The following is a 25,351-nucleotide window of genomic DNA, read 5'->3' as shown; positions in this document are numbered from 1 at the left end:
CATGGGAGCAGCCCTGTCTCCAAGGGGGGGCATTTTCCTGGTTTGGGGGGCTTCTGCTCGGCCACAGCCCCTGTTAGAGGTGCGGGGTGGGAAGGGGGACTCAGGGGCCACCTCGGTGCTGGGGACCCTGGTGTCACCCTGGGCTCTCCGGGCCCGTCGCACCCTCTGGTGGCGAAGCTCTGGAGGATTCCCCCTGCGGGCGAGGATCAGAGCGAGGCACAAAACCCACAGGGCCCGACTGGGACCCCACAGCATCGCCATATGGGGTGTGGGGGGCGCTTGGGGGCCTTGCTTTCCTCCCCGGAAAGAAACCCAAAGGCAAATCCGCCAGCAAAAACCGATGCGTGAATTTATGGGGAAAGCCTGAAGTTACGAAAGGAAAAGTATTTTAATTGTGGCCTTCCAAAGCGTCCATAGAAAAAAATCTCTGCTGCTTGCCTTTCCCCCAGGCACACCCCTTCCCCTAAATAGAAGCCCCCCCGTGGCTCTCCTCTCTCCCCCACGTCTCAGAGAGCAGCGGGTGGGGAAACTGAGGCAAGGAAGCGACACCTCTCACGCTGAGCAAGGTCTGGCTCTGTGTCATGTCCCCAAAGCGAGCTGGGCCGTGCCTTCACCCCAAAAATGCTGCAGCATCTCCTCGCCACGCACCCCGCTGCTCCCCAGCCGTAGGGACCGGCTGCTGGTCCCATAGGGGGACGAGCCCGGCTGCCGGGGCCGGGGATTTGGGGCCGCCCGGTGCCGGTGTTGCTGCTGGAGGCGTCGAGCCCGGTGCTGCAGGACCTCAGCGTGGCCTCGGGGCCGTCAGGCGAGGGTGCTGCCACCCAGCTCCTCGTCGCTCGCCTCAGGGTTGAGTCCGTCCTCGGGCACCTGCAGTGATGTGGAGACGTGGAGAGGGATGTGGATTTTGGGGGGGGGCTTTAACGGAGCTGCCTCCCACCCTGGGAACAGGGAGGGTCCCCACCCCAATAAACCCACAGGGTCCCCACCCCAATAAACCCACACAGAGGGTCCCCATGCCAATAAGCCCCCAGGGTGCCCCCAGATAAACCCCCATGGAGGGCCCCCACCCCAATAACCCCCCAAGGAGGGTCCCCACCCCAATAAACCCGCAGGATCCCTCCTAATAAGCCCCCCAGGAGGGTCTCCATCCCAATAAACCCCCAGGATCCTTCCTAATAAGCCCCCAGGGAGAGTCCCCACCCCAATAAACTCCCCAAATCCCCCCCCACTAAGCCCCCAGGGAGAGTCCCCACCCCAATAAACCCCCAGCATCCCCCCAGGAAACCCCCAGAGAGGGTCCCCACCCCAATAAACCAACAGGGTCCCCCCCAGTAAACCCCCAGAGAGGGTCCCCACCCCAATAAACTCCCCAAGATCCCCTCCAATAAACCCCCAGGGAGGGTCCCCACCCCAATAAACCCCCAGCATCCCCCCAGGAAACCCCCAGGACGGGTCCCCCACGCCCCCAAACCCACCGTTACCCCCCCAATAACCCCCCTCTTTACCTCCCTCAGGACCTTGCTTTCCATCTCCGGGCTCTTTGGGGTCGATCTCAGCGCCCTGGTTCCCAGGAGGGCTCCTGGGGACGGTCGGAGCCGGCCGGGGGCGCACTGAGCGCGGGGGTCTCCTTGCGCTCCCCGGGCTTCCCCTGCCACCTAGCGGCTACCGGGGGTGCGCACGGCCGCGGACACGCGTGGGGGGGGGGGGGGGGGGTCCCGGGGAAGGGGTTCCCGCAGGAGAAACTCACCCGTGAGGCTGCCCCCGAGGGCGGCCAGGATTAGGGTGAGGGGCAGGGCGCAGAGCTGCCACCACGCCTGGCCGCTGGCCGTGCGGCTGCCCTGGGCCACCAGCGGGAACACGCTCTCCATCCTGAGGGTGGAGAAGGTGCAGGGGGGGGCTCTGCTCGTGGCCGGAGAAGCCCCCAGCTCGGGGGTGGAGGGGCAGTTCCCTCCCCACCCACCCAAAATTGAGGGTCTTCTCACCTGCCGCCGTAAGCGTCGGCGGTGGCCAGCCCCGCCAGCAGCGTCCCCACCAAGGTGCCCAGGACCCCCGGCAGCCCGTGGACGTTGTGGACCCCGCACGTGTCCTGGATTTTCAGCCTGGAGCTCAGGATGGGCTGGGGGGGGGGCACAGAGAGGGGGTGAGGGGGTGAGGGGGGATGCTCGGCCAGGGAGGCTGCGCTGCCGCTCGTTTCGGAGACGATGCAGCCCCCCAAGCGCACCCAGAGGGGGTCCCCCACGTCCCCACGTCCTTGGTGTCACGGAGGGGGACTCACCGAGAGGAATCTGGAGCCCAGCAGGGAGAGGTGGCTGGCCAAAAACCCCGCCACCAGGGCCCCGAAAGGGGTGAGCAGCATCTCCCCGGCCATCCCCATCACCGCCGCGCCGACCAGGGCGGCGTCCTGGAGCTGGGCCTGCTGGAGGACACGGTCAGGGCACTGCTCCCGTGGAGAACATCACCTTTGGGCCGGGATTTGGGCTGCTTCAGGGCTCAAGCTGGGTCTTAATGAAGCCGAGGGAGCCAACAGCATCCCCTTGCCCCTTTACGTGCCCCGCGGGAGGGGACAGGGGTTTGGGTTCGGCTCGGGAGCGGACCTACCGCCTGCAGCGTGCCCTCCTCGTAGAGGATGGGTGAGAGGACGAAGGCGGCCAGGGTGCTCGCTGCCATGGAGAAGTAGACGTTCAGCACTGCCCAGGGCTCGGCGCCGTCCTGCGCCGTGGTGGCCGAAGCAAAACTGGGCCAGAAGATCCAGAGGTAGAGGGTCCCTGCGGGGAAGGGGGCCAGGAAGGTTTTGGCACCGAGGCCGCTCCCTCGGGACGCAAAACGGGACCGGGGCCCCATTTGGCAGTGCAGGAGGATCACGATGGGCAGGAGGAAAAGCTTTTTTCCCCGTCCCCGGAGAGGTGGAGGCTCCTTATCCTCGGAGATTTGGTGGCCTCAGGCTGCCCCGTCCTCCCAGCACCGTCCCCGTGCCCCCGGTGCCGTCGGGCTGGAGCTCCGTACCCAGCACAGCGAAGGCATCGGGCTGGCGCCCCGATTCCTGCTGCTCCCCCCGCTCATCCACACGGGGCTGGCGCAGGGCTCGCGAAACCATCAGGCCGAAATAAGCTCCGAAGGCGTGGACGGTCAGGGAGCCCCCGCTGTCACTGATCTGGTGGGTGCAGGAGACACGGACGGGGTGCGGGATGGGTCCCGACGGGGGAGGCAGGAGGCCCGCGGCCAGCCTGGGTTTGGGGGGGGCCACTCACCCCCAGGAGGCTGAGCAGGATGAATTCGTTGCAGGCGAAGAGGGGAACCTCCAGCAGGGTCATCAGCAGCAGCTGGATGGGGTTTACCCTGCCCAGAACGGCTCCGGATGAGATGAGGACGGCGGCGGTGCAGAAATCGGCGCTGACCATGCTGGGAAGGAGAGGGAAAGGTGTGGGGTCGGATCCGGGGCTGCTGGCTGCGAGTGTGGGCACCACAGGAAGGGCTGGAGGTGAGCCCAAATCCTGAATCCCAGCCCCTACATCCCAAACCCTGTGTCCTGACCCTACATCCCAAATCCTGCATCCCAAATCCTTTGTCCCGACCCCTACATCCCAAATCCTGCATCCCAAACCCTATATCACAAATCCTGCATCCCAGCCCCTACATCCCCCATCCTGTGTCCCAACCCCTACATCCCAAACCCTGAGTCCTGACCCTGCATCCCAACTCCTACATCCCAAATTCTACATCCTGACTACATCCCAAACCCTGCGTCCTGACTCCTGCATCCCAAATCCTGCATCCCAACCCCTACATCCCAAACCCTGCATCCTGACCTCTATATCTGAAATCCTGCATCCCAACCTGTATATCCCAAATCCTTCATCCCAACCCCTAAATCCCAAACCCTGCATCCCAACCCCTACATCCCAATCCCGCACCCCACACCCCGCTGCTCCTGCAGGCTGAGCAGGCTTTGGTGCCAAGGGGACGAGGTGGCTCGAGGCAGGCAGGACCCCCCCTGTGCCCCCTAAAACCCAGCTGGCGGCTCCCAAACCCGGTCCCTCTTGGCCTCCCCATCCTCCGGAGCACAGCGGTGAGTTTTACAGAGGAGGGAGCCAGCGTGCAAGGGATGGAGCCGGCATCGAAACCGTCCCGGTGGCGGCACCCTTCCCCGCCTTACCTCTGTGCACCCACGTAAATCTTGCCCTTTGGGGAGAAGTAGAAAAGCCCCTGGGCCAGGAGAGCCCACTGCACGGCGAAGGCCACCACCAGGAGGCTGGTGGCCACGCTGCCCGGCCCGTAGCGGCCGAGGAAAGCCAGCAGGAACCCGAAACCGAGGAGAGCCTGGAGGTGGGCATCGCGGAAACCTGGCGGGGAGAGGCACAAGGGGGGATTTGGGGCACTTGGGGGCAGGCGCGGGGTCCTCTCCGTGGGCGGTAGCGGTGCTCGCCCAGCCTGCTCGGCCACCTTTTGGGGTTCAAACAGGTTTTGGGGTGCTGGAGCCTTCAGCCTTCCCCGCCCACGTGTCCCAGCGCCCACGGTGGATGCGTCACCGCCCTTGGAGGTTTCCGGAGGGGACCGTGGGCGAACGCCTGTCCCTGCCCGACGTGTCCCTTCCAGCTCACCCCACGTGCGTCAGCCCCACGCAGACAGCAGCCTGAACCCCACGTGGGATGCCCCACAGCCTGGAAGCTTCCCGGGGCGGGTGACACGGGCGCAAAGGTGACCAGAGGAGAGGTGCCGGCCACGGCTGGGGACCCCCCTGCAGCCCCTGGAGACATCAGGGGGGGACGAGGGGACCCGAAATGCAAACACCCACGGATGTCACCCCACAGCTGGCAGCAAAACCCAGCAGGGGGCACCCGGGTCTCCCTTGGGGGATGCGTCCTTTTGGGGCTGGGTGCCGTGCCTGCCCCGCAGGGACCGGTGACTCAGCGCCGGGTGCGGTTACGCGGTGGAACTGGGCAAACCGGCCAGCTGCCATGGGGCCGGGGCAAAGGGCTGGGCCCCTGGGTGAGTTTGAATCACCCGCCTGGCCCCGCTGCTGCCCCAAAGGGGCTGTGCAGGGTGCTGAGCCCCCCCTCCGTGATGGTTGAGGGGTACGGTCGGGATCAGCCCCTGGAAGGATGAAAACCCCATGGCGGGGGCTTGGCACGGTTCCCTCGGTGCCACGAGCCCTGCGGGTGGTTTTGCAGCCCCCCAAGTGCTGGGAGCAGCCCCTGGGCTTCCCATCAGGGGGTTGGGGGCACGATTGGGGCCACCAAGATGTGGGGCCCCCACCAGCCATCCCTGCTGAGGGCTTACCCACCTGGGGACTTGTGCCGGGGTCAGCACGCGCGCCTCCCAGCCCCTTGGGGAGCACACAGCACCCCGGGGAGCCCCACGTGCCCCCTGCTCCCCTTTTAGGGTCCGTTTCGGAGCATCCAGCAGCACCAAGAGGTGCTGCACCCCTCGGGGACAGCGTACTCACGGGGGTACCCCGACCCGGGCTCGGGGTCTCTCCGGCTGCAGTTGGACTGCGGGGAGCAGAGGCCGGGGTCGCTCTCGGGGCCGTACCGGACAAAAGCGGCGAAGAAGATGATGGTGAGGAGCTGGAGGAAGAAGCACAGCCCGGCCAGACGGAGCCTCGAAGAGGCAGCAGCACCCTCAGCCATGCCGGGGGGGGCAGCAAACCCCAAATCGGGCGGGCGGCTCCCTGCAAACCCCTCCTGCGGGGCCGCCGGCTCCTGCCCGCACCCGGAAGGATCGAGGCAAACAAGGGCGAGGAGAGGAGCCGGAGGCTGCTGTTGGCAAAGGAAAATTGGGGGGGGGGTCCCCTCCCGGCCGGGCCAGCTGGAAGGCGAGGGGTTTGTTTGCTTTGCTCTCCTCCGCTCGGCTTTCCGTTGGCTGCCGCCGCCGGGACGTGTTTGTTGTGCGCCCGGAGCGCAAACCCCGAAAAGGAAGAGGAAGAGAAAGAAAGGAGCCAAACGAACGCCTCGCCTTTGGGAAACGGCTGCGGTGGCTCCCGGCCCTGCCAGGCTGGGACTTTGGGGACCCGGAGCCGGGTCGGGGTCCCCGCACGGGGAACGATTCAGGGCTGGGGTTGTGGTCGTGGTGGGACCGCTGGGTGCTGCTGCTGGGACACTGCGAGCACCGACACAGCCCCTTCGTGGTGCCGCGGCTCCGGGAAGCAGCAGCCGGCCCCAAACCTCAGCCAGGCACTGTTAGGGGGGGATTTAGGGTCTGTTTTGGCAGCCACACACATGGCACAGAGCCCACAGCAGCCCGGAGAGGAGCGTGCCGGGCTGACCCCGTTGATTTTTCCTTTCTTTGCGCTTTTCTGTCCCCCTCTGGCTCGTAAAAATCACCGAATGCTTTGAGCTGCAGGGGGGGAGACGTGGGGGACTGGTCGTGCAGGCAGCTCCAAGGGGGTTACAGAGAGCCAGGGAGGGGGCACACGGTGCTGATCCCCCCCAGGAGGATTGTTTTCTGTGCCGTGTGAGGCCGGGAGCGCTGTGTCCTCCGGGGACAGACGGCCACTTGTCTCGCCCTTCGTTTGCCACGAGCTTCGTCCCCCCCTGGAGCTGGACCCAGGGGTGGGGAGGGAGCTGATAAGGGGGGGGCCCAGCACACAGCCCCATTGTGCCCCCCTGCTTTGTTCCCGGCCCCAAGGTGACAGCAGGGGAGCCTCTCGGGTGGCTTTTGGGGTGGCAGGGGGGACCCCAACCACAGGAGCCTCGCAGGATGGCATCGGAGAGCTGGGAACTCGCTGTGGGGGGGCAGGAATTTAATCCGTGAGGCAGGGAGCAGCGTCCCCAAGGGGGACTGGTGCCCAGGGGGGTCTCTGCCCGCAGCAGGGGCTGCGGAGCCCTGCGTGGTGCTGACATTTTCCCCTGAATTCCCCAGCTCTGTGGCCTGCGAATAAAAGCACGCTTGTTAGCCGGGAGCGCTGTGTTTTTGCCCAGCAGAACAATAAAGAGAAAGATGCTCACAATGGGAAATTGTGCTTCCTCCTCCCCGTGCGTTCCTCGGGGAGGTGTTTTGGGGAGAAAAAAAGAGAAAAAAAGAGAAAAAAATAAGAGAGGAGAAAGCAGGAAGAGACGGGGACGGGGCAGGGAGCGAGGGCACGGCCATGGGAGCAGGCACCGAGGGGCCGCGGGGCCGCGGGGCTGCCGGGACGCTGCCAGCACACGGACGGTGACGGTGACAGGGACACCACGGGGAGGGCAGGGGCCAGCTGGGAGCACCCCAGGCCACCCCTGCACCCCTGGGTCCCCTCGTCCCAGCAGCACGCCGCAGGTTTGAGCTTCCCGGAGCCCTCGGTGCCACCGGTGCCACGTCGGGGTGGCGGTGACGGAGCCGGGACGCGGGCGCTGGAGGGGGTGGATGGGCACGGCGGCTCCCCTGGGGACGGTAAGAGGTGGGGTGGCGCTGGGGGGGGGTCTGATCCTGCCCAGCTCAGTGCTGGGCTCATCCCACGTGGAGTTGTCCCCTTGGCAGGGCAAGCGTTGAGCCGATGGCTGCGGATGTCCCCACGGCGTCCCCTGGTCCCCAGCGAGGCCGGGGGCCGCCCCGCTGCACCTCCCTGAGCCCATCGCTCCCCCCGGGCACCCTCCTGCCCCCAGCTCCAAAGATGCCCCGGCTTCTCCTGCTCAGCTCCCTCTGGCTCCTGGCAGCGTCCCCGACCTCCAGCACCTTCCAGCGGCCCACGGGTAGCCCGGGTACGGAGCGGGGACGGGGACGGGGGGCGCAGGGTGCTGCTGCTTGGGGACGGCACCGGGGGGCTGAGCTACGCTGAGCCAGGCTGGAAAGCAGCTGGAGGTGCCGATGAGGGTGGTGGGGAGATTTTGGGGGGGCCGTGGAGGTGCCCTGAGCCGGTGCCGGGTGCCCCGCAGCCTCCCCGCGCCTTCAGTACCTGCTGGAGCCCCTGCACGGCGCGGTGCACACGCAGCGCGGTGCCACCGCCACGCTGCCCTGCGTCCTGCGCGCCCTGCCCCGCAACTACCGGGTGAAGTGGAGCAAATTGGAGCCGGCCAACTACGGGGAGAGCGTCATCATCATCACCAACGGGCTGTCCCACAAGAACTACGGGCCCCTCAGCCCCCGGGTGCGCCTGCGGCACAGCCACCGCTACGACGCCTCGCTCACCATCACCGACGTGGCCTTGGAGGACGAGGGGCGCTACCGCTGCCAGCTGGTCAACGGGCTGGAGGACGAGAGCGTCTCGCTCACGCTGCACCTCGAGGGTGAGCCTCGGCTGCTTTCCCGGGGAGGGGAGAGGGTCCCGGGGTGGGGAGAGGTGGCCGCGGGTCCCCGCTGTGCCCCGCTGTGCCCCCCTTTGCAACGCCCCTTGCTCCTCAGCACCAGGTTCTCGGGGGCAATGAGCCAAAACCCTCTTGGTGAGAACATCTCCGTCCCTCTCCATCCCTGTCCCCCCTCCCCAGGCGTCGTCTTCCCCTACCAGCCCAGCAACGGGCGCTACAAGTTCAACTACCACGAGGCCAAGCGCGCGTGCGAGCAGCAGGACGCCCGCCTGGCCACCTACCAGCAGCTCTACAAAGGTACCACCCCGCTGCTGCAGGGGGACCCCAAAAAAAAAAACCCCTTCCTGCCCCCAAAACACACCCTGCTGGACCGCGGAGGAGGGGAGAGCTGCACGGTGACGCTGAGGTCCCCGGGGGCAGCGCGGCCCCGGCCCTCAATTTGTCAATTTGTCCCCTCTCCGCTCGCCCCGCAGCCTGGACGGAGGGTTTGGACTGGTGCAACGCGGGCTGGGTCCTGGACGGCACGGTGCACTACCCCATCATCAACTCCCGCGAGCCGTGCGGTGGCCGCCTCCTCCTGCCCGGTGTCCGCACCTACGGGGCCAGGGACAAGCAGCGGGATCGCTTCGACGCCTTCTGCTTCACCTCGGCGCTGCAAGGTTGCCTCCAGCATCCCCCATCCCCATCCCCGGAGCCCACCGGGGGGACCCTCGCGGGGCTCCGCTCACCCTCCGTGTCCCCACGCGTCCCCCAGGTGAGGTCTACTTCATCCGGGGCCACCTGAGCTTCAAGGAGGCCGGGCAGGCGTGCCGAAACCACGGGGCCACCGTGGCCAAAGTGGGGCAGCTCTACGCCGCCTGGAAGTTTTCCGGGCTGGATCGCTGCGACGGGGGGTGGCTGGCGGACGGCAGCGTCAGGTACCCCATCACCGCCCCCCGGCAGCGCTGCGGGGGGGTTCCCGAGCCCGGCGTGAGGAGTTTCGGCTTCCCCAGCAAGGAGCAGAGGACCTACGGCACCTACTGCTTCGCGGGGGCGTAGGAGAGGTGGGCTGAGAACCGGGGGGGGGGGGACGGCAGCCAGGTGGGGAGCTCCAGGTGGGGGCCGGGGGTCTCCGGGTGGGGGTGGGTGGTTTGTGCGTCCTCCTGGGGAGCGGTGGGGGTGATTTTGGGGGGGCTCCTGCATCCTCTGGCGGAGCTGCTCCCCCCATCCCAGCTGCTCCGGGGCTCGCTGGGTACCGGGGGCTCCCCAAAAAAGCCGGTCCCATTGCCAGCCCAGGAAGGGGGGCTCCAATACCCCCCGATCCCCCCGCCCCCGGTGTGTTTCTCGCCCCATTTTTGCTCCCCGCAGCTGCGAGGACTGTGGCCGGTGCAGGCGCGCTGGAGAGCTGGGCATTAACGAGCGTGACTAATGGAGTTTCGCTTTCTTAATTAATAAAGCGACGGTAAAGCTGCACGCCGAAGCCGTGCCCTCACCTGCCCTCTGCCCTCGGGACCTCCTGGGCTCTCAGCGATGGAGATCTGCCAAGGACTTCTTGTTTCCAGCAGTCCCAGCTTTTAGGGACCCCTCCCGTGGGGCGTCCTGGCTTTATCGGTGTCCCTGGCACCGCACTGGGGGGGTTTTGGGGTTGGTGACACCGGGATTTGGGGACGCTTTGGGCTGCGCCTCCCCGTTTCCGCGGCCGTGGGGACACCGCGGTGCCCGCAGCACTGTTGTGCACCCCACGTTCCCAATTTTAGGGCCGGGTACCCCTGCCTCTGCCTCAGGGCTGCCCCGTTTATCAGCTTTAATCCCACAGCAGCACCCAGGGGGCTTGGGCGACGCGCACCCACCCCCAGCAGCGTGGCACCGCCTCGGTGTCCCCGTCCCGCTGCTATGGGGTGAGGACCCACGGGGCAAAGGTGCTCCGAGAGGCTGGAGATGATGCTTCCACCTCCAAGCTGTGACCCCCACCTCAGGATTCCCCCTCCCCAACCCGATTTTTGGCTCTGTGGTCCCTCCAGGACCCCAACATCCCTCGTGCGAGGTGAGAGGCCACGCGGGTGGCTGCCGGCTCCTTTTTGGGGGATCTTTAGTTATCGGGGTTTCTTTGTACAGATATAAAACAAGCAGAGGGCGGGCACCCACGGGGCAGGCTCCTCGCCCCGCCGGTGCCCCCGTTGCCATCCCGGTGCCGTCCCCATCCCCCGGGGACCCTCCTGCTTCGGGGACCCCCTCAGTCTCCGGGGTGCTGAGCCAACCCTGGATGAAAGAGCAAAAAAACCCCCAAAAAACAGATGAAGGGCGAGATGCTGGGGTGCGATGCAAGGGGAGGGGGTCGGGGACCCCCCCCCGGTGCTCACCAGGGCGGCAGGAGAGCTGGGGCTGCTCCCAGGTCCCGTCCTCGCGGCAGCGGATGAGGGGCGAGCGGCGGGGGGCGAAGCCGCGGCGGCACTGGTAGCGGGCGGTGGAGCCGACCTCGTAGCGTGGTTTGGCTTTGCCGAAGGCCTGGGCATTGCCCACGGCTGGGGGGGGCCCGCACTGCACTGCGGGCAAGGTGGGGGGCAGCTGTGGGCACCCCTGTGCCAGGCGGACCCCCCCCCTTGATGCCACCCCCAAGGTTTCCAGCGTAAACCCCGAGCAAGGGGAGGGTGCCCCCAGCCCCTCTCCTCTCCCCGTTTTGGGGTCGGGGATGGGGAAAAGGGGGGTAAGGGGGGGGGGCAGGGCTTACCCAGCCCCATTTTGCAGGTGTAGGAGAGGTGGTAGTTGCAGGGGACGTCGCTCCACTGCCCCCCGTCGTGCCACACGATGACCACGCAGTTCTCCCCGGAGAGAAAGTAGCTGTCGGGCTGCCCGGGGTGCCAGTTCTCGTAGAGCTGAAATGGGGGGGGGACAGGAAGGCACACGGGGGCTGGGGACAGCTTTTTTTTTGGGGTGACACGGGGCCCCATCCCCGTGCTGCCAGCCCCGGGACCCAGACACCCGGGGGCTGCTGTGCCCGAGGCCGTCGCGCGACGCTCGGCGCCGCCGCGGTTTTGGCAACGGCTTCAAAGCCCGGCGCTGACTCACCCCAAAGGATCGGTCCCAAGGGATGGAGAAGGACGAGGAGGTGCCCGGGGGGGGGCTCCTCATTTTTTGGGGGGGGGGGGTGCAGGGAAGGCTGGCAGCCCGACTTACCAAGGGGCTCCCGTCGGACCACTGGAAATCCCCCTCGATGGTGCGGTCGTTCAAGCCGATCCATTGGTACTCCCGGTACTGGTCTGGGGGCACGGGGGGGGGCTTGGGGGGCACAGCCGGCCCCCAGCACCCCCGAACAGGGCTCAAGGGCTGGAGGCTGCTTTTGGGGGGTGGGGGGGGGGCTTGGGCGAGGCTGGGAAGTGGGGAGGGGTCGCCGGGAGAGGGCAGCAGAGCCCCGGTGTCCCCTCTGGTCCCTGGTGGCTTTGGTGTCCCCGGCAGTGAGCCCCTGGTTCCCTCTGTCCCTGCTGTCCCCTGTCCCTCTGTCCTTCTGTCCTTCTGTCCCTGCTGTCCCTCTGTCCCTCTGTCCTTCTGTCCCTGCTGTCCCCTGCCCCCATAACCCAGCGGAGCGAGAGGAGCTTGGCCCCTTTTTTGGCTTAGCTTTCCGACCCTAAACCCGGCGGGGCGAGGGTCCCGGCGTGCCCCCCCCTTGGCTCCCGGGGTCTGTAGGGTCTGTGCCGTCCCCACGTACCGTTGATGAAGTCCTGCTCCTCGGGGGTCAGGATGGTGGCCAGGTGGCCCCCGTAGTGCCTGCACTGCGTCTCCGCGTCCTCCCAGCTCCTCCGGGTGGAGAAGTGCTTGTAGCAGGCTCCCTGGAAGCTGTCCCAGCCGGGGCTGCACCTCCTCAGCGCTGAACCACGGCGGGGAGCAAGCGGGGAGAGAGGACAGGGTCAGCACCGCGGAGCCCAGCCCGCGAGCAACCCCAAAAAATACCCCAAATCCCCACGTTTACGCCTCTGGGGTGCTGTGTAGGGTCGGCACGGCGCTGGCCCTATTGGACTCACGTCTCTCGCAGCTGCTCCCTCCGTAGCCGGGCAGGCAGAGGCAGGCGAGGTGGGCGCCGTCCTCGGTGCAGGTCCCTCCGTTGAGGCAGGGGTTGGGGACGCAGCCACCTGCAAGGCACGGGCGGCCCCGCTCAGCGCCGGCCTTTCGGGAGGGCAGCCCCCCCGGCGAGGGGGTGAGGGATTTGGCCACCCCGTGCACAAAGTCTGGGGCACGGTGGCGTGCCCGGAGGACTTGTATCTGGCTGGGTTTTGGGGATTTGGTGTTCCCCGGGAGCACAAAGCTGGGAGCTGGGCGCATCCCTCGCGCCGGGGGCTCGCCGCCGTGCCAAGCCCTGGGCTGGGGACAGCTCGTGCTGTCGGAGCGGCGCCGCGATGGCTCTTTTGGAGGGGACATTAAAAGGACAAGCCCTTGAGCCCGTCCTGGCCACACGTCCTCAGCCTGGGGGCGAGGCGAGCCTCGTGCCTGCCCCCCAGCCCTGCTGCTCTCACCTTCAGCCTGGCCAGGGCTGAGAACTCGCCCGGTGCTGGCGCCAGCCCCCAAAGCCCTTCCCTGGCTGGCACCAGCTCGTTCCGGTCATTAAGGCACGCGGTCATTAACCCGTCCCTGGTTCAAGAGCATGATTAAGGGCTCCAGCGGAGCAGGGAGCGAAAGTCCTTGACACCCCCCCAACGCCTCGGCGGCCGCCACCATCCCCTCCGTGCCAGCCCCGCGGCGCCGGGGACACGCGGATCAGCTCCAGCGGAGTGCAGCGGGGCGAGGGACGAGCTATTTAGGGCTCGGGCACATCCGGATCTCTCTGAGGGCATATCTCCTTGCCAGGACAAACGCAGCCGTCCTGCAAGGTGCGAGGGTCCAGCAGGACCCGGGCACCCACTGCAGAGCATCGTCTGGGGGGGGGCACAAAAAGGGACCCCGCTTGGGACACGGGGCAGCGCCTGATCGCAGAGCTGGGAGCATCCCGGAGTTGGGGGCTGGAGGGATTTGGGTTGAGGTCACAGCTCATGCATCCAGCATCCCCCCGCAGCGTGGGGGTCCCACCTCAGCCCCCAGGGGGCTCGGGACTGCCCCCCGTGCACCCCACAACCCCCTAAAACCCTGCAGCGCTTTGGGGCGCTTGGCTGCGTGCACTTTGGGGGTGCTGCCTGGCACGAGGACGTGGGTGTCGTCCCCCCCCCCAGGGCATAGGGGATGGGAAGCCCCCGGCTCACATCATGCTCAGCCCCCAAAAGCCCTCGTCCAGGGCGGGGGGCGCAGGGCCGGGGGGATTAGTTCGTCAGTGGGGAACGCGAGCGAGGCAGCAGGCGCGAGGACGAAGGGAAGAGCTAGCCGAGGTGCGTGTTCTAGAAAGCTTTTAATTCCCTTTATTAGTACCACTGTTAGTCAGAGGAGGGTTCGGGGCCTTCTTTTGATATATATATATCGCGTTTTTTTTTCATGGAAACAGTCATTAAAACACTTCACAGAAGTAGAAGAGAATTAAGTGCATGCATAGCTCGGACCAATTTGTTTGACAAATATGCGCTTCTCCGGACCTTTAACCTTCCCTTACCCAGCCGAAGAGAGGAGGAGAGAGAGAAAGAGAGAGGAAAGAGACAGACGGACGGACAGACGGACAGAGGGAAGCACAGCGTGAAGGAAAGGCGTTGCTGTCGCCTAGTGCCAGCACGCAGCCAGCAGCGCTGCCCCCAGCGCGAGGGCGGCGCGGTGCCGGGGGTCCCCGGCTGAGCTCGCCCCCGCCCCGAGGCTGGCACGCTCGGTGGGGAGGGCGGGCAGGGGGGCGGCCGTGCTGGGGGCCGGGTCCCCCAAGGGGGTCCCTGCTGGAGACACCCCGGGGACACCAGCACGGGGAGAGGTGAGGCCATCCCCGAGGGTCCCACCTGGTTCTCCGGGAACGGCTGGAAGGAAACCCTCCACGGTTGCGACAGAGGGCACGGGTCGCTCTTCCTCCTCCTCCTCCTCTTCCTCCTCCTCTTCCTTTTCCTTCTCCTCTTCCTCTTCTTCTTCCGAAGATGCAGCGGGGGTCCCGTGGGCAGTGCCCGGGGTTTGTGGCACAGCCTCATGTCCCGTGGCCGGCGCGTCGCTGCCGCCGGGCACCTCGGCGTGCCACGGGGTGACCGCCGTCGCCTCCACCGCGGGGACCGTGCCCCCGTCCCCTGGGGCCGCGGGCGAGGGGAGCCACAGGGCCCCCGATTGCTCCTCGCCGTCCTCCTGCAGCTGCGAGGGGGGCAGCGGGGACGCCCCCCGGGGGCTTTCGGCCACGTCTCCGGACAGCTCGGCGTCCTCGGCACCCCCAGCGGCAGGGCCGGACCCGCGGCCGTGCGTCCCGGGGGCTGGCTCTTGGCTGTCTGTCGAGGTGGCAGAAGCAGCACGGGTCGGAGGTGTCACCCCGCTGTCCCCGTGCCCGGGTGGCCCGGGGCTCCTGGTGTGGGCCGGGCGCCCCACGGCTTCCCGCAGGCGGCTGGGGAGGCTCGAGGGGGCCACGGGGGGCCGGGGCTGTTCATCGGGTGGCTCTGTGTCACCTGCTGAGGCCACCGCTGGGGACAGGGCGTCGGAGGGTCCCTCAGCTCCTGCTGTGTCCGGCTCCGTGGGCTGGCTGGGGTCTCGCCGTCCCTCCGGGCTCTCTGCTGCCGTGTTCCTGGGGTCCCCACCCAGTGCAGAGCCCACTGGACGCTCCACGGCTGCTCCCTCCTCCCCTGCAAAGCGCAAAGAAGAATTGGGGTGAGACGCCTGCGCCCGCACCGGGTGCTTCAGGGATCTGGGAGGGAGACGCGGCACAAAAATGCTCAGGGAGGCACAAACAGCCCCGGGGCCGCGGGATGCTTCCCCCTCCGAACCGGTGCCATGCTCCGGCTCGGCCACCTCGTGCTGCAGCACAGCAGGGTGGGTGCTCAGCCCCTCGCCACCTCCTTTCCCTCCTCGGGCTCTTGGCGTGGCTAAAGCACCGGCCGGTGCCGACCCTGCCCAACGCACGGCGCTGCCTCGGCCACGACATCCCCGAGCCGGCGACGTGCGCGCCGGAGACGTCGCCTGGCACCGCTGCGCCGAGCCAGCCCGGCCCTGGGCGCACCCTGAGGGGGCAGAGGCAGCTCGGCCACCCCCGGGCACCTCGGGCGAGCTCCACGCCTGCATCCCTGCGGCTCCTTTCGGCTCCCCAGCCCTGAGCGCCGCGGCGGCCGCTCCACCTACCCGTGCGGGACGGCTCTCGCCCGGCCTCTGCGCACTCTCCACCCGTCCCTGTCGCCCCTTCCTCGTCTGCGGGGGACGGGCTCCCCGCTTTTGCACCGCAGCTAAGCGGGACGCCTGCCTCGGGGACGGCCGGGGCCGTGGGGAAAGGGGCGGCCGAGGCTGGGTGACGTCCTCGAGCCGAGGACACGGAGGTAGCTAGCGGGGGGTGCCGGGCCCCCGACCCTGGAGCATCTTCGGGGGCCAGGCTCGGCTTTTCCAGCTCAGCGTCAGCCGCGTCCTTAAAGAAAGGGACGGCGTAAATAGCCCCTCGCGACTCAATCTCCACTTGCGCTTTGGGCAGCTGCAGCTCCTCCAGCTTTTCTGCCACTGTAACAATCTCCTGGAGGCCCTCGGGCTCTCCGGCTCCGTATTTTCCTGCGGCCTCAGGGATAGAGTTTGTCCCTTCTGTGGGCAGAAAGAAAGCGGGGTATTACTGCCCTGTCCTGGCCCCGCGGCAGCTGGGGACAACCTGGCACCCACTCGGGGGGGGACCCGCTGCTCCTCGAGCCCCTCCGCAAAGGGCACGATCAGGCCCCCCGTGATCAGCCCTGACCGAGCTGGCAGCTCCCGGGAGTTAGTGGGTTTTAGTGGGTTACGGGGACGGTGGCACGGCGCTGTGGGACGGCTCCATCCTGCCTAACCCTGCCCTCGGAGGCAACGGGATTCCCGCTGGGAGAGGGGGAAACTGAGGCACAGAGGCACGCGGCGGCCGCTTGATCCGGGAGAAGTCCCCATCCTGCCAGCCCCCACGGCCCTGAGGGGACCCTCGGGGAGATGGGATGGGGAAGGTTCAGCAGGAGGGTGGCTTCATCCCTCTGCCTGCTGTGCCTGTCCTCGCTCGTCCCCTCCTGGGGCACCGCAGGCGTCCCCCGGTGGGCAGGGTGCCCTCGGCACCCCGGCTGAGCCCACGGCTGCTACCCATGGGTTTCATTCCCTACCCACGACCGTGATGTGTGGGCCCTGCAGCCCGGGCAGGCTGCGCCCCACAGCCCTCAGGGAGCCCCAAAATGCCCCCAGCAGCTGTGTGGGGCCGAACCGTGCCCACGCAGCCCCCTCACTCCAAGGCTGGGGCTGGTGGCACCGACCTGGGAGAGCCTCTGCCCCCCAGAGCTGACCCTGAGCTCGCGCAGAAGGACGGCACCACGGGGACGTCCCTGCTCTATCGCGATATAGCGGCATGCAGCGTTCAGGCCAGCCCCACCGTGTCCCGACACACTATTAGGACCATGCAGAGCACCCGTCCTCCGTCACGACGCACGCAGCGCTGAGACCATGCGGGTTATCCCTCCCTAACCCAGCTCATGCAGGGCACCCCTGTCCTGGCTCCTCATGCACCACCGAGGCGGCACCGACAGCCCTGCTCCATCGCGACCCGGCGGCACGGCGAGCGCACGGGGGACCCCCGTGCGAGGCTGCACCCCGCAGCCCTGTCCGAGCCCCTGCCCTGCGCCCCCGGGGCTGCCCCGGTTACCTCGGAAGCAGTACGCATCGTATCTGCTCTGGGCATCGGGGAACCCCGTCTGGTTGCGGAAGAGGAAGATGGTTTTGACGCCGGGCAGCGCCCCGCCGCAGCGCTCCCGGGGGGTGACGATGGGGTAGCGGACGCTGCCGTCGGCCAGCCAGCCGGGGCTGCAGGCGTCCAGCCCCGCGCTCCAGGCGGCGTAGAGCTGCCCCGGGCTCGCCAGCTCCGCGCCCCGCGCCCGGCAGCGCTCCTCCGCCTCCTCCAGCGTGAACTTGTCTGGGGCCGTCTCCAAAAAGATCTCCCCTGCCAAGAGAGGAAGGAGGCGGGCGTCAGGAGAGGGGCTGGGGAACGCGGCTGGGGCGGCCACGCCGCCAGGGCTGGGTGCTGGGGGCACGGGGTGTCCTTGCTGAGCGTCCTGCTCTGCTTTCCCGAGCTGCCTGCGCTTTTCTGAAGCCCGCTGAGGACCCAAAGCTTCCCAAAACCAAAATGTGACTGACGCGGGGGCTGCTGCTGCTTCCACCTGGCACACACGAGCAGCTCCGCAGTGGGGACGCGGCCCCAGGTCACCAGCGGTCCCCTGGCCACACAAAACATCAATGCTTTGCTACAGTCACCTCTAAAAAGGACCTCAGAGGAGCAAATCCTTGCCCTGCACGGAGCAAGACGCACGTGGCACATTTCTCAGAGGACCTGCAAGCCTCCAGGGAGAACCCAGCGCCGTGCTGGGAGCTGAGTGAGGCAAAACCACCCCAGAAATGCTCCCGCGTGGGGAGCAGCACGGCAGCACCCAGCTCCCGCGCACACCGGAGAGCCCAAAGTCTCGGGGAGGCTTCGGAGACACGAGCAGTGCCTACAGCTTGGGGAAATTTCTGCCAGTTCTTGGCCCCGCGCGCTGGTGCCCGTCGGGTTGTGGGATGGGGGGGTTACGGGGCCGGGTTAGTGCGGGGCCGCAGGGAGGGGAAGGGCGCAGGGTTGGTGGGCACCTGGCAGGTCCTCGGCGTAGCAGTAGACGTCGTACATGTCCTCGGGGTCCACCACCCCGTAGTTCCTCACCCCGGGGAAGCCGTTCATGTCCCCGTAGCAAGCCTCGCGGGGCGTGTGGATGGGGTACCTGGGGCACGAGAGGAGAGAAGGGGGGCTGGTGATGGAAAGAGGGGCGCAGGGGGGCCCCAGGAGGTGCCAAACGTGTGCCGGGGGTGCCAAATATGTGCCGGGGGTGCCCACCTGACGGTCTGGTCGGCGATCCAGCCGGCATCGCACTGCTCGTAGCCGCCCAGGTAGGCAGCATACAGCTGCTCGGGGGTGGCGATGCGGGCGCCGATCCTGGCACAAGCCTCCTGCGCCTGGGCGAAGGTGTAGGCGTAGCGCATGGAGCCCTCGCGGTAGTGAAACACAACCCCTGGGGGCAGGAGGGAGGCACGGGGTGGGCGAGGGGCTTCGCAGCAGCCCCCCACCCATGTGGGTGCACCCGCGCGCGGGCGCAGGAGGGGTCTGCTGAGCCCCACCGTGAAATGGGAGCCGAGGTGTGGATGTCTGTGCCCCCAGCCCACCAAAAAAACCCCCGCTTCTCCTCCGGGTACCTTTGACTCTGAGGTCGAGGATGTCGTGGCCGTCCTCGATGCCGTGCTGCACGTCGCAGCGGTAAATCCCCGAGTCGTTGGGGCGCAGCTCGGTGAGCAGCAGCGAGGCGTTGGTGTACCGCTGGTGGAAGATGGGCAGGGAGGCGCGGAGCCGATAGTCCTCGCTCACCTTCACCCTGTCCCCGCGGGCTACCAAGATCTCCACCTCCCTGCCCTCGGAGATAAAGGTCCACTTGACCCGGGGGGCGCCCAGCACCGCCCTGCGCCCGGCCGTGCCGGCGGTGGGCAGGGGCCCGAGGTAGGTGATGAGGCAGGGGATGGTGACGTCCCCCGCCAGCACGGCGTCCAGGGCAGGGTGCCGCGGGATGGAGACCTGCAGCGCCTTGAGGTCATCTGGGAGGGGAGAGGAGAGGAGATGTGAGAGGGGTCGGCGCGTGGAGACCCCCCCCCAGGAGACTGGTTATGGGGTAGGGGTAAGCGCAAGGCGCGGTGACGCCGTTACCTGTGCCATCTCCGGGGCCAAGCACCTCCGGGACCACCGCGGGGGTAAAGGCGCAGAGCAGCAGCAGCAGCGGGAGGGCTGAGGCCATCCTGGGCCCTGCGAGGGGGAGGCAAAACCCAGCGGCGGTGCTTAAAGTGGGGAGGAGAATTAAAACACCCCTTCCCTGCGCGAGGGGAAAAACGGGGGTGAGGGCGAGACCTCGGCCCGCAGACCCCCGGGTCCTTTGGGGATGGCAGAGCCCAGCCTGGCCCTGGTGGCACGGAAAATCTGAGCGCAGCCGGGCAGGAGGCGATGCCAGAGCCGGAGGCACCGCAGTTAGAAACCTCAGGCAGGGTTTTAATAACTGGTGTCGAGCAGGGCCGAAGGAACGAGCCGCCGAGCCCCGGCGTGGGCAGCGAGTGCGCGTGCACACGCGTGCAAGGGGGGATTTTCGGCATGCCCACGCGTCTGCGTGCCCCGCTGCACGTGTGCGTGGCCGCCCATGGGTGCACACGCGTGTTTGCACGTGCGCTTGTGCACGTGTGGGAGCGGGCTTTGGCCGGAGAGCTCCCGGAGGGGGGGGGGATGCCGAAGGGCGCACAAAAGCGCGGGGCGGAGGGGGAGGGACGGAGCAGGAGGGCTTCTCTTTGCCATTCAGCTCACGGCAGAGGTTCCCCGCGCTCAGGCTGGGAAAAGCGGGGCCGAGCAAAGCAGTCATTATGTCCCGGGCCTCTCTCAAGGCTGCCTGGCACAAAGGGCTCTCCCCCGCCGGCTGGGGAGCGGCTCTGAAAGGAGAGCCCCGCCGCTAGCGCCGCTGCCGTCGCCAGCCCCGAGAAGCAGCCCCGGGGACGCTGGGGACGTCCCCGAGGGGCTCCGGCCACCCCGTGGCACCTCGCAGCTGCGTGGAGAGGATGCGGAGAGGCCCCTGCGTGGCGCCTGGCTCCGTAGGAGGGCACGGCCCCGTTATCCTCGCACCCTGCTGCAGAGGCACGTCGGGGCTCGGTGGGGTCCCCAGGTCCCCGTAACGGTGCCGCACCGGGACGGGTGCGCAGCGCCCCTGAGCCTCGGAGCGGCTTTGTAATTTACGAGCTCTTTGTGCCGAATCGATTTTGGCAGCCGCCGAAGGGGATTTGGCACCGCCGCGGGGAGCTCTGGCCCGGGTCGCCGGCTGCCAGAGCCAGGCTGCCGGGAGGATGGCCTCGCTGCCCACAAACCGTGCTGCCGGGGTTCCCATGGGGCCGGTGCATCGGGAGCTGGGTGTGAATACAGCACGGGGACCAAGGGCAGGCAGCCCAGCACCATGCCCCGTGCATATATAGCCCCTAGCACTGTGCCCCATGCACATCCAGCCCCTAACACCGTGCCCCATGCATATATAACCCCTAGCACCCTGCACCTTGCAGATCCAACCCCTAGCACCGTGCACCGTGAACACACAGCCCCAGCTCCATGTCCTAGGCATATAGAGCCCCTTGCACCATACCCCATGCACATCCAGCCCCTAGCACCCCCCCCTCCCCATCACAACCTCCCCCAGAACCCGGCCGGCGCTGCCAGAGCCAAGCCAGGGGCTTTTTTCGGCTGGGGCCGGATCATTTGAATTCAGCCCCATGGCTCCGCAGCGAGGGACGATCCCCCCTGCCCGGGGACGGTGGCCGGGCTCCAGGACGGGGGCTGGCCGCCGTCCCCCAGGGCGGCGGAGCGAGGCAGGCTTTTGTCACCGGCTCCTTTTCTCCCCGTTCCCAAGGCGCCGCGGTGGCGTGAGCGGCGGCCGGAGCAGCCCACGAAGCCCCAGGGAGGAAATTCAAGGGATAAAAAAGTCGGCGGGGAGGCAGCGAGCCGGGGACACCGGGGCGTCTGCTCCCCTCCTACGGCTGGGACGCCGCGGGTCCGAGGGGCCGGGGGATTAAACCTGGCCTCGTCCTGCCTGCGGGGTCCCGTGATGGCAGGAGACTCTCAGGCGTCACCGTCTGAGGTTTGGGGTTTGAATCTTTCTCTTTTTTTTTTTTTTTTTTGCCACAAACGGAAAAATTTTTCAGCCCACACGTCAGGAGGGGAAAGGCTGGGAGCAGCACCAGGGGCCGGTGGCCAAAAGGCTCGGCGAGCAGCGAGGGGGATTCGGGCACCCTCCAGGATCCCGGCCCCGCGGTGACAGCCGGGGGACGGGGACGGCGACGAGACGCTGGCGTGCGCACGACCGCCCTCCAATTCCATGGGAAACCGGGCGGAAAATGGAGCTGCAGCCTCCTTCGGGACGGGAGCGACCTTTCCATCCCTCTCCCCCCCGAGCCCAGCCCCGCTTTTGGCCGTGGCGAAAGCGCTGGAGACGCCGCGAGCGGGCACCCCGCGGCCGAGCCCCTTCCCCTCCCCGCCACCACCCTTTTCGGGGGGCTTTGTCCCCAGCTCTGTCCCCGCACGTGCTGGCTCCCAAGGTGCCCTGGCAGCCCGCAGCGAGGCAGCGCGGCGGAGCAGAGGCTTTCCAGGGATGCTCAGCTGCAGAATGAGTCAGCAGCCGCGGACGGAGCCTGGCCCCGCTCCAGCCTGGCCCCGCGTCCCCACCGGCACCGGGCTGCGGGCACCCCGATGGCCCCGTGCACGTGCCCAGCTTCCCCCATCCCCGTCCCATTTCCTAGCTGCAAAGCTCTCCCGCACCCTGCGCCGCCCGCTGCGCCCTGCTCGGGTGCTCGGGGGTCTCCAAGCGCCGAGCCCCCCCCATTTGGGGTGGGCATCAGGGTCGCCTTCGGCGCGGGGGGTGCTGCGGGAAGCGCCCGGCAGCCTCTTGGCAGCGGCCGCTGGCAGAGCCCAAAAGGCAGGAAGCAGGTGGGGAGGAAAAGGGGGGGTCCCTCCGGCTGCCGGAGATGCCCCCCCCCCCAAAAAAAAAAAGTCTGTGTGGGGAAAAAGGGGTCCTTGTTGTAGGGTTAGGACGTGCCACTGAGGCTCGGGGAGGCTCCAAGGTGGAGCTGAGGAGTGCAGCCCCCCCCCCGAGGGACCCCCCCAGGCACGCACGTGGAGGTTTTGTGCACCCCCCCCCTCTCCGCTGCAGGGCTCCGGTGGGGAAACTGAGGCACAAAACGGGGCAGGAGCAGCGGGGGGGGGGGTGCCCCAGATTTCGGCGGTGCCGCCCGGCCCCTCAGCACCCTCCCTGGAGATGCTCCCTCGAAGATCGCGGCACGCCGAGGAAGGAGCCAGGCTCCCAGTTTGCCCAGTTCAACCCAGTCCCTGCAGAACAGCCCCCAAAATCTCCCGAGCGCCCTCGTGCCGTGGTGCAGGGGGTGGGCGAGGACCTGCCCAGAGGGGGCAGAAGCCCCCCCAGGGGGACCAGCAACAGGTTCTGGGTTTTGCCGGGGCTTTTTTTGGCCGGGGAGCAACGAAAATTTGGTGGGATGGGGGCCAGGGGAGCTCTGCCCCCCCCCCCAAGCTGGGGGATGCTCAAGGGCAGCGCCCTCACCCCGGGGTTTGCTCCGCCTGGGGAGGGGGCTTGCAGGAAACCCCCCCCCCAGCCCTGGGTGCTCTGCGCGCACGCCCTGGGGCTGCCCGGTGGGGAAAATCCTTAAAAATGCTGCAAAATGTTCCCCTTCTCCCCCCAGCCCCCCCTGTCCCCTTCGGGACACCGGCAGAGCCAGGATAGGAAAAAAAAAAAAAAAAAAAGGGAAAAAAAAAGGAAAAAAAGGAAATCCCTGCGGTGCTGCAGCCACCCCTGGGGGGCAACTTTGTCCCCCTGTGCCCCTGGGGAGACGCAGCCGGGCCCCTGCCCAGCTCCGTGCCTCAGTTTCCCCCCCTGGCACTGCCCCGACCGCAGCCTCCTTGGCACGAGGAGCCATGCGGAGGCTCTGCCACGGGGAGGGGACCCCAAAATGGGGCGCTCGGGGGCTGCGAGACCCCTGCCCCCCCCCCCCCCTTCCCCAAAACCTCTTCTCCAGCTCCGCTCGCAGGACCCCTCCCCGAGCCCTGCAGAGCCGCGCGGATAAACTTGCGGAGCGCACGCACGCTGCCAAGGACAAAGCAAGAACCGGAGCATCCCCACTTGGAGAGGGGGGGTTCACCCCCAAAACCTGCACCCCCCCGGAGAGAGGAGCGAGCCCGAGCCCCCCCCCAAACCCCCCTCGCTCTCCTCCGGCGCAGAGGTGAAGGGAGCAATCGCTGTCCCTAGCGCAATACGGCAGGCGCACCGCCCGGCTCCCCAGCGCCTTTGCCCGGCTCCCACCTTGCTCGCTGCTTTCGGGGGGGGGTCCGGGGGTCCGGCACGGGGCTGAGCTGCGGCTTGTCGGGGGCAGAGCTGGGCAGCAGGTTGGCAGCGGGGCTGGGAGCGAGCTGCACCGGGCATAAGTGCAGGCGGGGAGAAGAGAGGAGCCCTCTGTGTGCGCGTGTGGCCGTGGCCGCGGCTCCTTTTTTTTTTTTTTTTTTCTTCTTCTTTTCCCTCCTCTTTCCCTCCTCCTTTTATATTTTATTCCTTCCCCTAATTAAAAAAAAAAATAAATAAATATAAGTTACCGTGCTGGCAGGCGCCTCGTCCCCTCCCCTTCCCTCCCTCCTGGCGATGCCAGCACGGGACCCGTGCGGCGGATGCGCCGGGCGGGCACGAGGTTTAACCCCTGGATGCAAGGGCCCCCCCCCCAAATTGCCCCCCCCCCCAGCCTCCCCACCACAGCCCCTCGTTTTTTTGGGGTGTTTATCCCAATATTTGGCATTTTCAGCTGGATAGGGGAAGGGGCTGCAGGCAGGGGTCCCGGTGGCTGTGGTTTTGTCGTGCGCCCCCCTCGGTGCCAGCCCCATGTGTGGAGCTGGGGGGGTCCGGGGGGGTCCTGGCACACGCCGTGCCTCAGTTTCCCCACCTGCAGCCCATGTCTCACAGATTGCTCCCGGGGGGGTGCTTTAAGCTGGCCAAGCCCCAAATCCTCCCTGCGGAGCAGGATGGGGGTGGGCTGCATTCGGGGCCCTGGGTGCAGCCGGGATCGGGGTTCCCCCCCCCCCATTAGGGATCCGAGCTCCAAACCGGAGCTTTTTTTAACCAAATCTCGCTCAAAACTTTCTCCGGCGTGCGGCATCCTCCACCCCGGGGGGGCTGGCGCGGCGCCTGCCGGATAATTGCTCGGGTGAGTTTGCAGAAAGCCGCAGCTCCTGAGCAGAATTAATCACCCGTCGCCCTGGGAAATAATTAGCAGCGGCGGGGAAGGGCTCGTCAGCGAGGCACGGCCGGCGGGCGACGCGCACGGCGTGGTGGCACGGGGCTGGGATGGATACGGGACGGACACGGGGACGGACACAGGGACGGACACGGGGACGGACACGGGGACAGACAGACATGGGGACAGATGTCCCAAGGGGTAGGGGTGATGCCAGGGCCCCCCCAGCAGATCCTCGCGGGTCCTCGTGGCCATGAGCTCACATCCTGCGCCCGGGATTTTGTGGCCGAAATCTCGGGAATGGGGGAAAAGCGAAGTGCCTGCTCAGCAAGGAGCCTTACCAGCCCTAATTGGGAACAAATGTTCCCCTCCAGCTCGGCAAAGAGGCTCCTCCACGCTGCGCCACGGGGCCACCGCCTTGTCCCCGGGGTGTCCTGGGGAGAGGGGACAGCCCCGGGGACAGCCGGTGAGGCAGCAGGGCACAACCCCTATCAGCCATCAGAGAATCCCCATCCCGTGCCCCACAGGAGGTGGTGGGGCCCTCCCAGCCCTCCCCATGGGGCTCCCCATCCCAAAAATGACCCCGGACACCGGTGGTCCCCAGCTGCGTCCCCTTCGTGGTGAGGCTGGAAGCGTCCCCGTGCCCAGCTGTGCTTCCTCCTCCTCCTCCTCCTCCTCTTCCTCCTGCTCGGAGCCACGTAGCAGCACCCCGTGCCAAGCCCGCTGGCACCCCGCCAAGCCCCGGGACATCAGGCACCGGGGGGGGGTGGCCCCCCAAAACCTCCTGCCCCCCGCTGCCACCCCCAAGCACCCCGCAGAGGGAGGGACATCGCCGTCCTGGGGGGGGGCTGACCCCACAGGGACAGGGATGTCCCCGTTTAGGGCCAAATCCCAACCCCAAGCATCACCCAGGGATGTGGATGTTCCCTTCCTGGGGGCATCCTGACCCCAAGAACCCCCCAGGGACCCCGATGTCCCCATCCCAAGCAGCTCCAGGCCCTGAGCACCCTCGGGGGGCACGCAGAACCCCCCCCACCCTGGGGCACCCTGCACACCACGGGGGTTTTGGGGTTTTGGGGTGTCCCGCTGAGCCCTGCCGGATTGCCACGGGGACCAGGGGACGGGGGGGCACAGCAGGGAAACCCACAGGAGAGCCTCGGGGAGGAAGAGGAGAGCGAGGGCAGGGAGGAAGGCAACGCTCCAACCCCACATCCCATGGGACTGACACCGGGGAGGCCCCGGAGGAGGAAAAATCTCAGCACGTCTGG

General features: G+C 67.4%; 3 protein-coding genes across 6 annotated transcripts; 1 reads left to right on the top strand and 2 right to left on the bottom strand.

The window, feature by feature from the left end:
• Nucleotides 1-502: 502 nt before the first annotated feature.
• RHBG (Rh family B glycoprotein) lies at nucleotides 503-5,860 on the bottom strand. Of its 2 annotated transcripts, none has more exons than XM_082781072.1 (10): nucleotides 5,444-5,860; nucleotides 4,154-4,340; nucleotides 3,249-3,399; nucleotides 3,004-3,151; nucleotides 2,599-2,765; nucleotides 2,276-2,416; nucleotides 1,983-2,116; nucleotides 1,748-1,869; nucleotides 1,506-1,579; nucleotides 503-867 (listed from the first exon to the last, which is right to left on the bottom strand). In XM_082781072.1, the coding sequence occupies exons 1-10, from the start codon at nucleotides 5,625-5,627 to the stop codon at nucleotides 802-804; spliced, it is 1,374 nt and encodes a 457-aa protein (XP_082637198.1). In that variant the 5' UTR covers nucleotides 5,628-5,860; the 3' UTR covers nucleotides 503-801. The 2 variants fall into 2 exon arrangements, with proteins under 2 accessions (XP_082637198.1, XP_082637199.1); XM_082781073.1 differs by having other exon boundaries at nucleotides 2,276-2,413.
• A 1,725-nt stretch (nucleotides 5,861-7,585) lies between these two features.
• Nucleotides 7,586-9,254, top strand: HAPLN2 (hyaluronan and proteoglycan link protein 2; the record flags this gene model as incomplete). Its single annotated transcript, XM_082781026.1, has 5 exons — nucleotides 7,586-7,673; nucleotides 7,848-8,198; nucleotides 8,397-8,513; nucleotides 8,690-8,875; nucleotides 8,971-9,254. The coding sequence occupies 5 exons, from the start codon at nucleotides 7,586-7,588 to the stop codon at nucleotides 9,252-9,254; spliced, it is 1,026 nt and encodes a 341-aa protein (XP_082637152.1).
• Nucleotides 9,255-10,317: 1,063 nt separating this feature from the next.
• Nucleotides 10,318-23,564, bottom strand: BCAN (brevican). 3 transcript variants are annotated; one of them, XM_082780710.1, is made up of 15 exons: nucleotides 23,165-23,564; nucleotides 18,982-19,077; nucleotides 18,480-18,872; nucleotides 18,124-18,298; nucleotides 17,883-18,010; nucleotides 16,909-17,202; nucleotides 15,399-15,842; nucleotides 14,732-14,905; nucleotides 14,090-14,557; nucleotides 12,212-12,319; nucleotides 11,899-12,057; nucleotides 11,370-11,452; nucleotides 10,924-11,068; nucleotides 10,556-10,738; nucleotides 10,318-10,454 (listed from the first exon to the last, which is right to left on the bottom strand). In XM_082780710.1, exons 2-15 carry the CDS (start codon nucleotides 19,067-19,069, stop codon nucleotides 10,429-10,431), a joined length of 2,868 nt encoding a protein of 955 aa, XP_082636836.1. In that variant the 5' UTR covers nucleotides 19,070-19,077; nucleotides 23,165-23,564; the 3' UTR covers nucleotides 10,318-10,428. The 3 variants fall into 3 exon arrangements, with proteins under 3 accessions (XP_082636836.1, XP_082636835.1, XP_082636837.1); XM_082780709.1 differs by having other exon boundaries at nucleotides 14,090-14,905; XM_082780711.1 differs by lacking the exon at nucleotides 16,909-17,202 and having other exon boundaries at nucleotides 14,090-14,905.
• Between the last annotated feature and the right edge of the window lie 1,787 nt (nucleotides 23,565-25,351).

The sequence above is a fragment of the Aythya marila genome (genome assembly GCF_965140915.1).
Source record: "Aythya marila genome assembly, chromosome: 29".
In the NCBI taxonomy this organism is placed as follows: domain Eukaryota; kingdom Metazoa; phylum Chordata; class Aves; order Anseriformes; family Anatidae; genus Aythya; species Aythya marila.
This window is presented reverse-complemented; position numbering and strand designations above follow the sequence as displayed.

Bases quoted from the DNA above. Each gene is read 5' to 3' on its own strand.
- RHBG (XM_082781072.1), bottom strand. From the start codon at position 5,627: ATGGCTGAGGGTGCTGCTGCCTCTTCGAGGCTCCGTCTGGCCGGGCTG. The intron at 3,400-4,153 runs GTAAGGCGGGGA...TCTCCTTCCCAG, and splicing joins ATTTACGTGGGTGCACAGAG to CATGGTCAGCGCCGATTTCT. The intron at 2,117-2,275 runs GTGAGTCCCCCT...CCCCCCCCCCAG, and splicing joins TGGGCTCCAGATTCCTCTCG to CCCATCCTGAGCTCCAGGCT.
- BCAN (XM_082780709.1), bottom strand. From the start codon at position 19,069: ATGGCCTCAGCCCTCCCGCTGCTGCTGCTGCTCTGCGCCTTTACCCCC. The intron at 18,873-18,981 runs GTAACGGCGTCA...CTCCCCTCCCAG, and splicing joins TGGCCCCGGAGATGGCACAG to ATGACCTCAAGGCGCTGCAG. The intron at 18,299-18,479 runs GTACCCGGAGGA...TCCTGCCCCCAG, and splicing joins CCTCGACCTCAGAGTCAAAG to GGGTTGTGTTTCACTACCGC.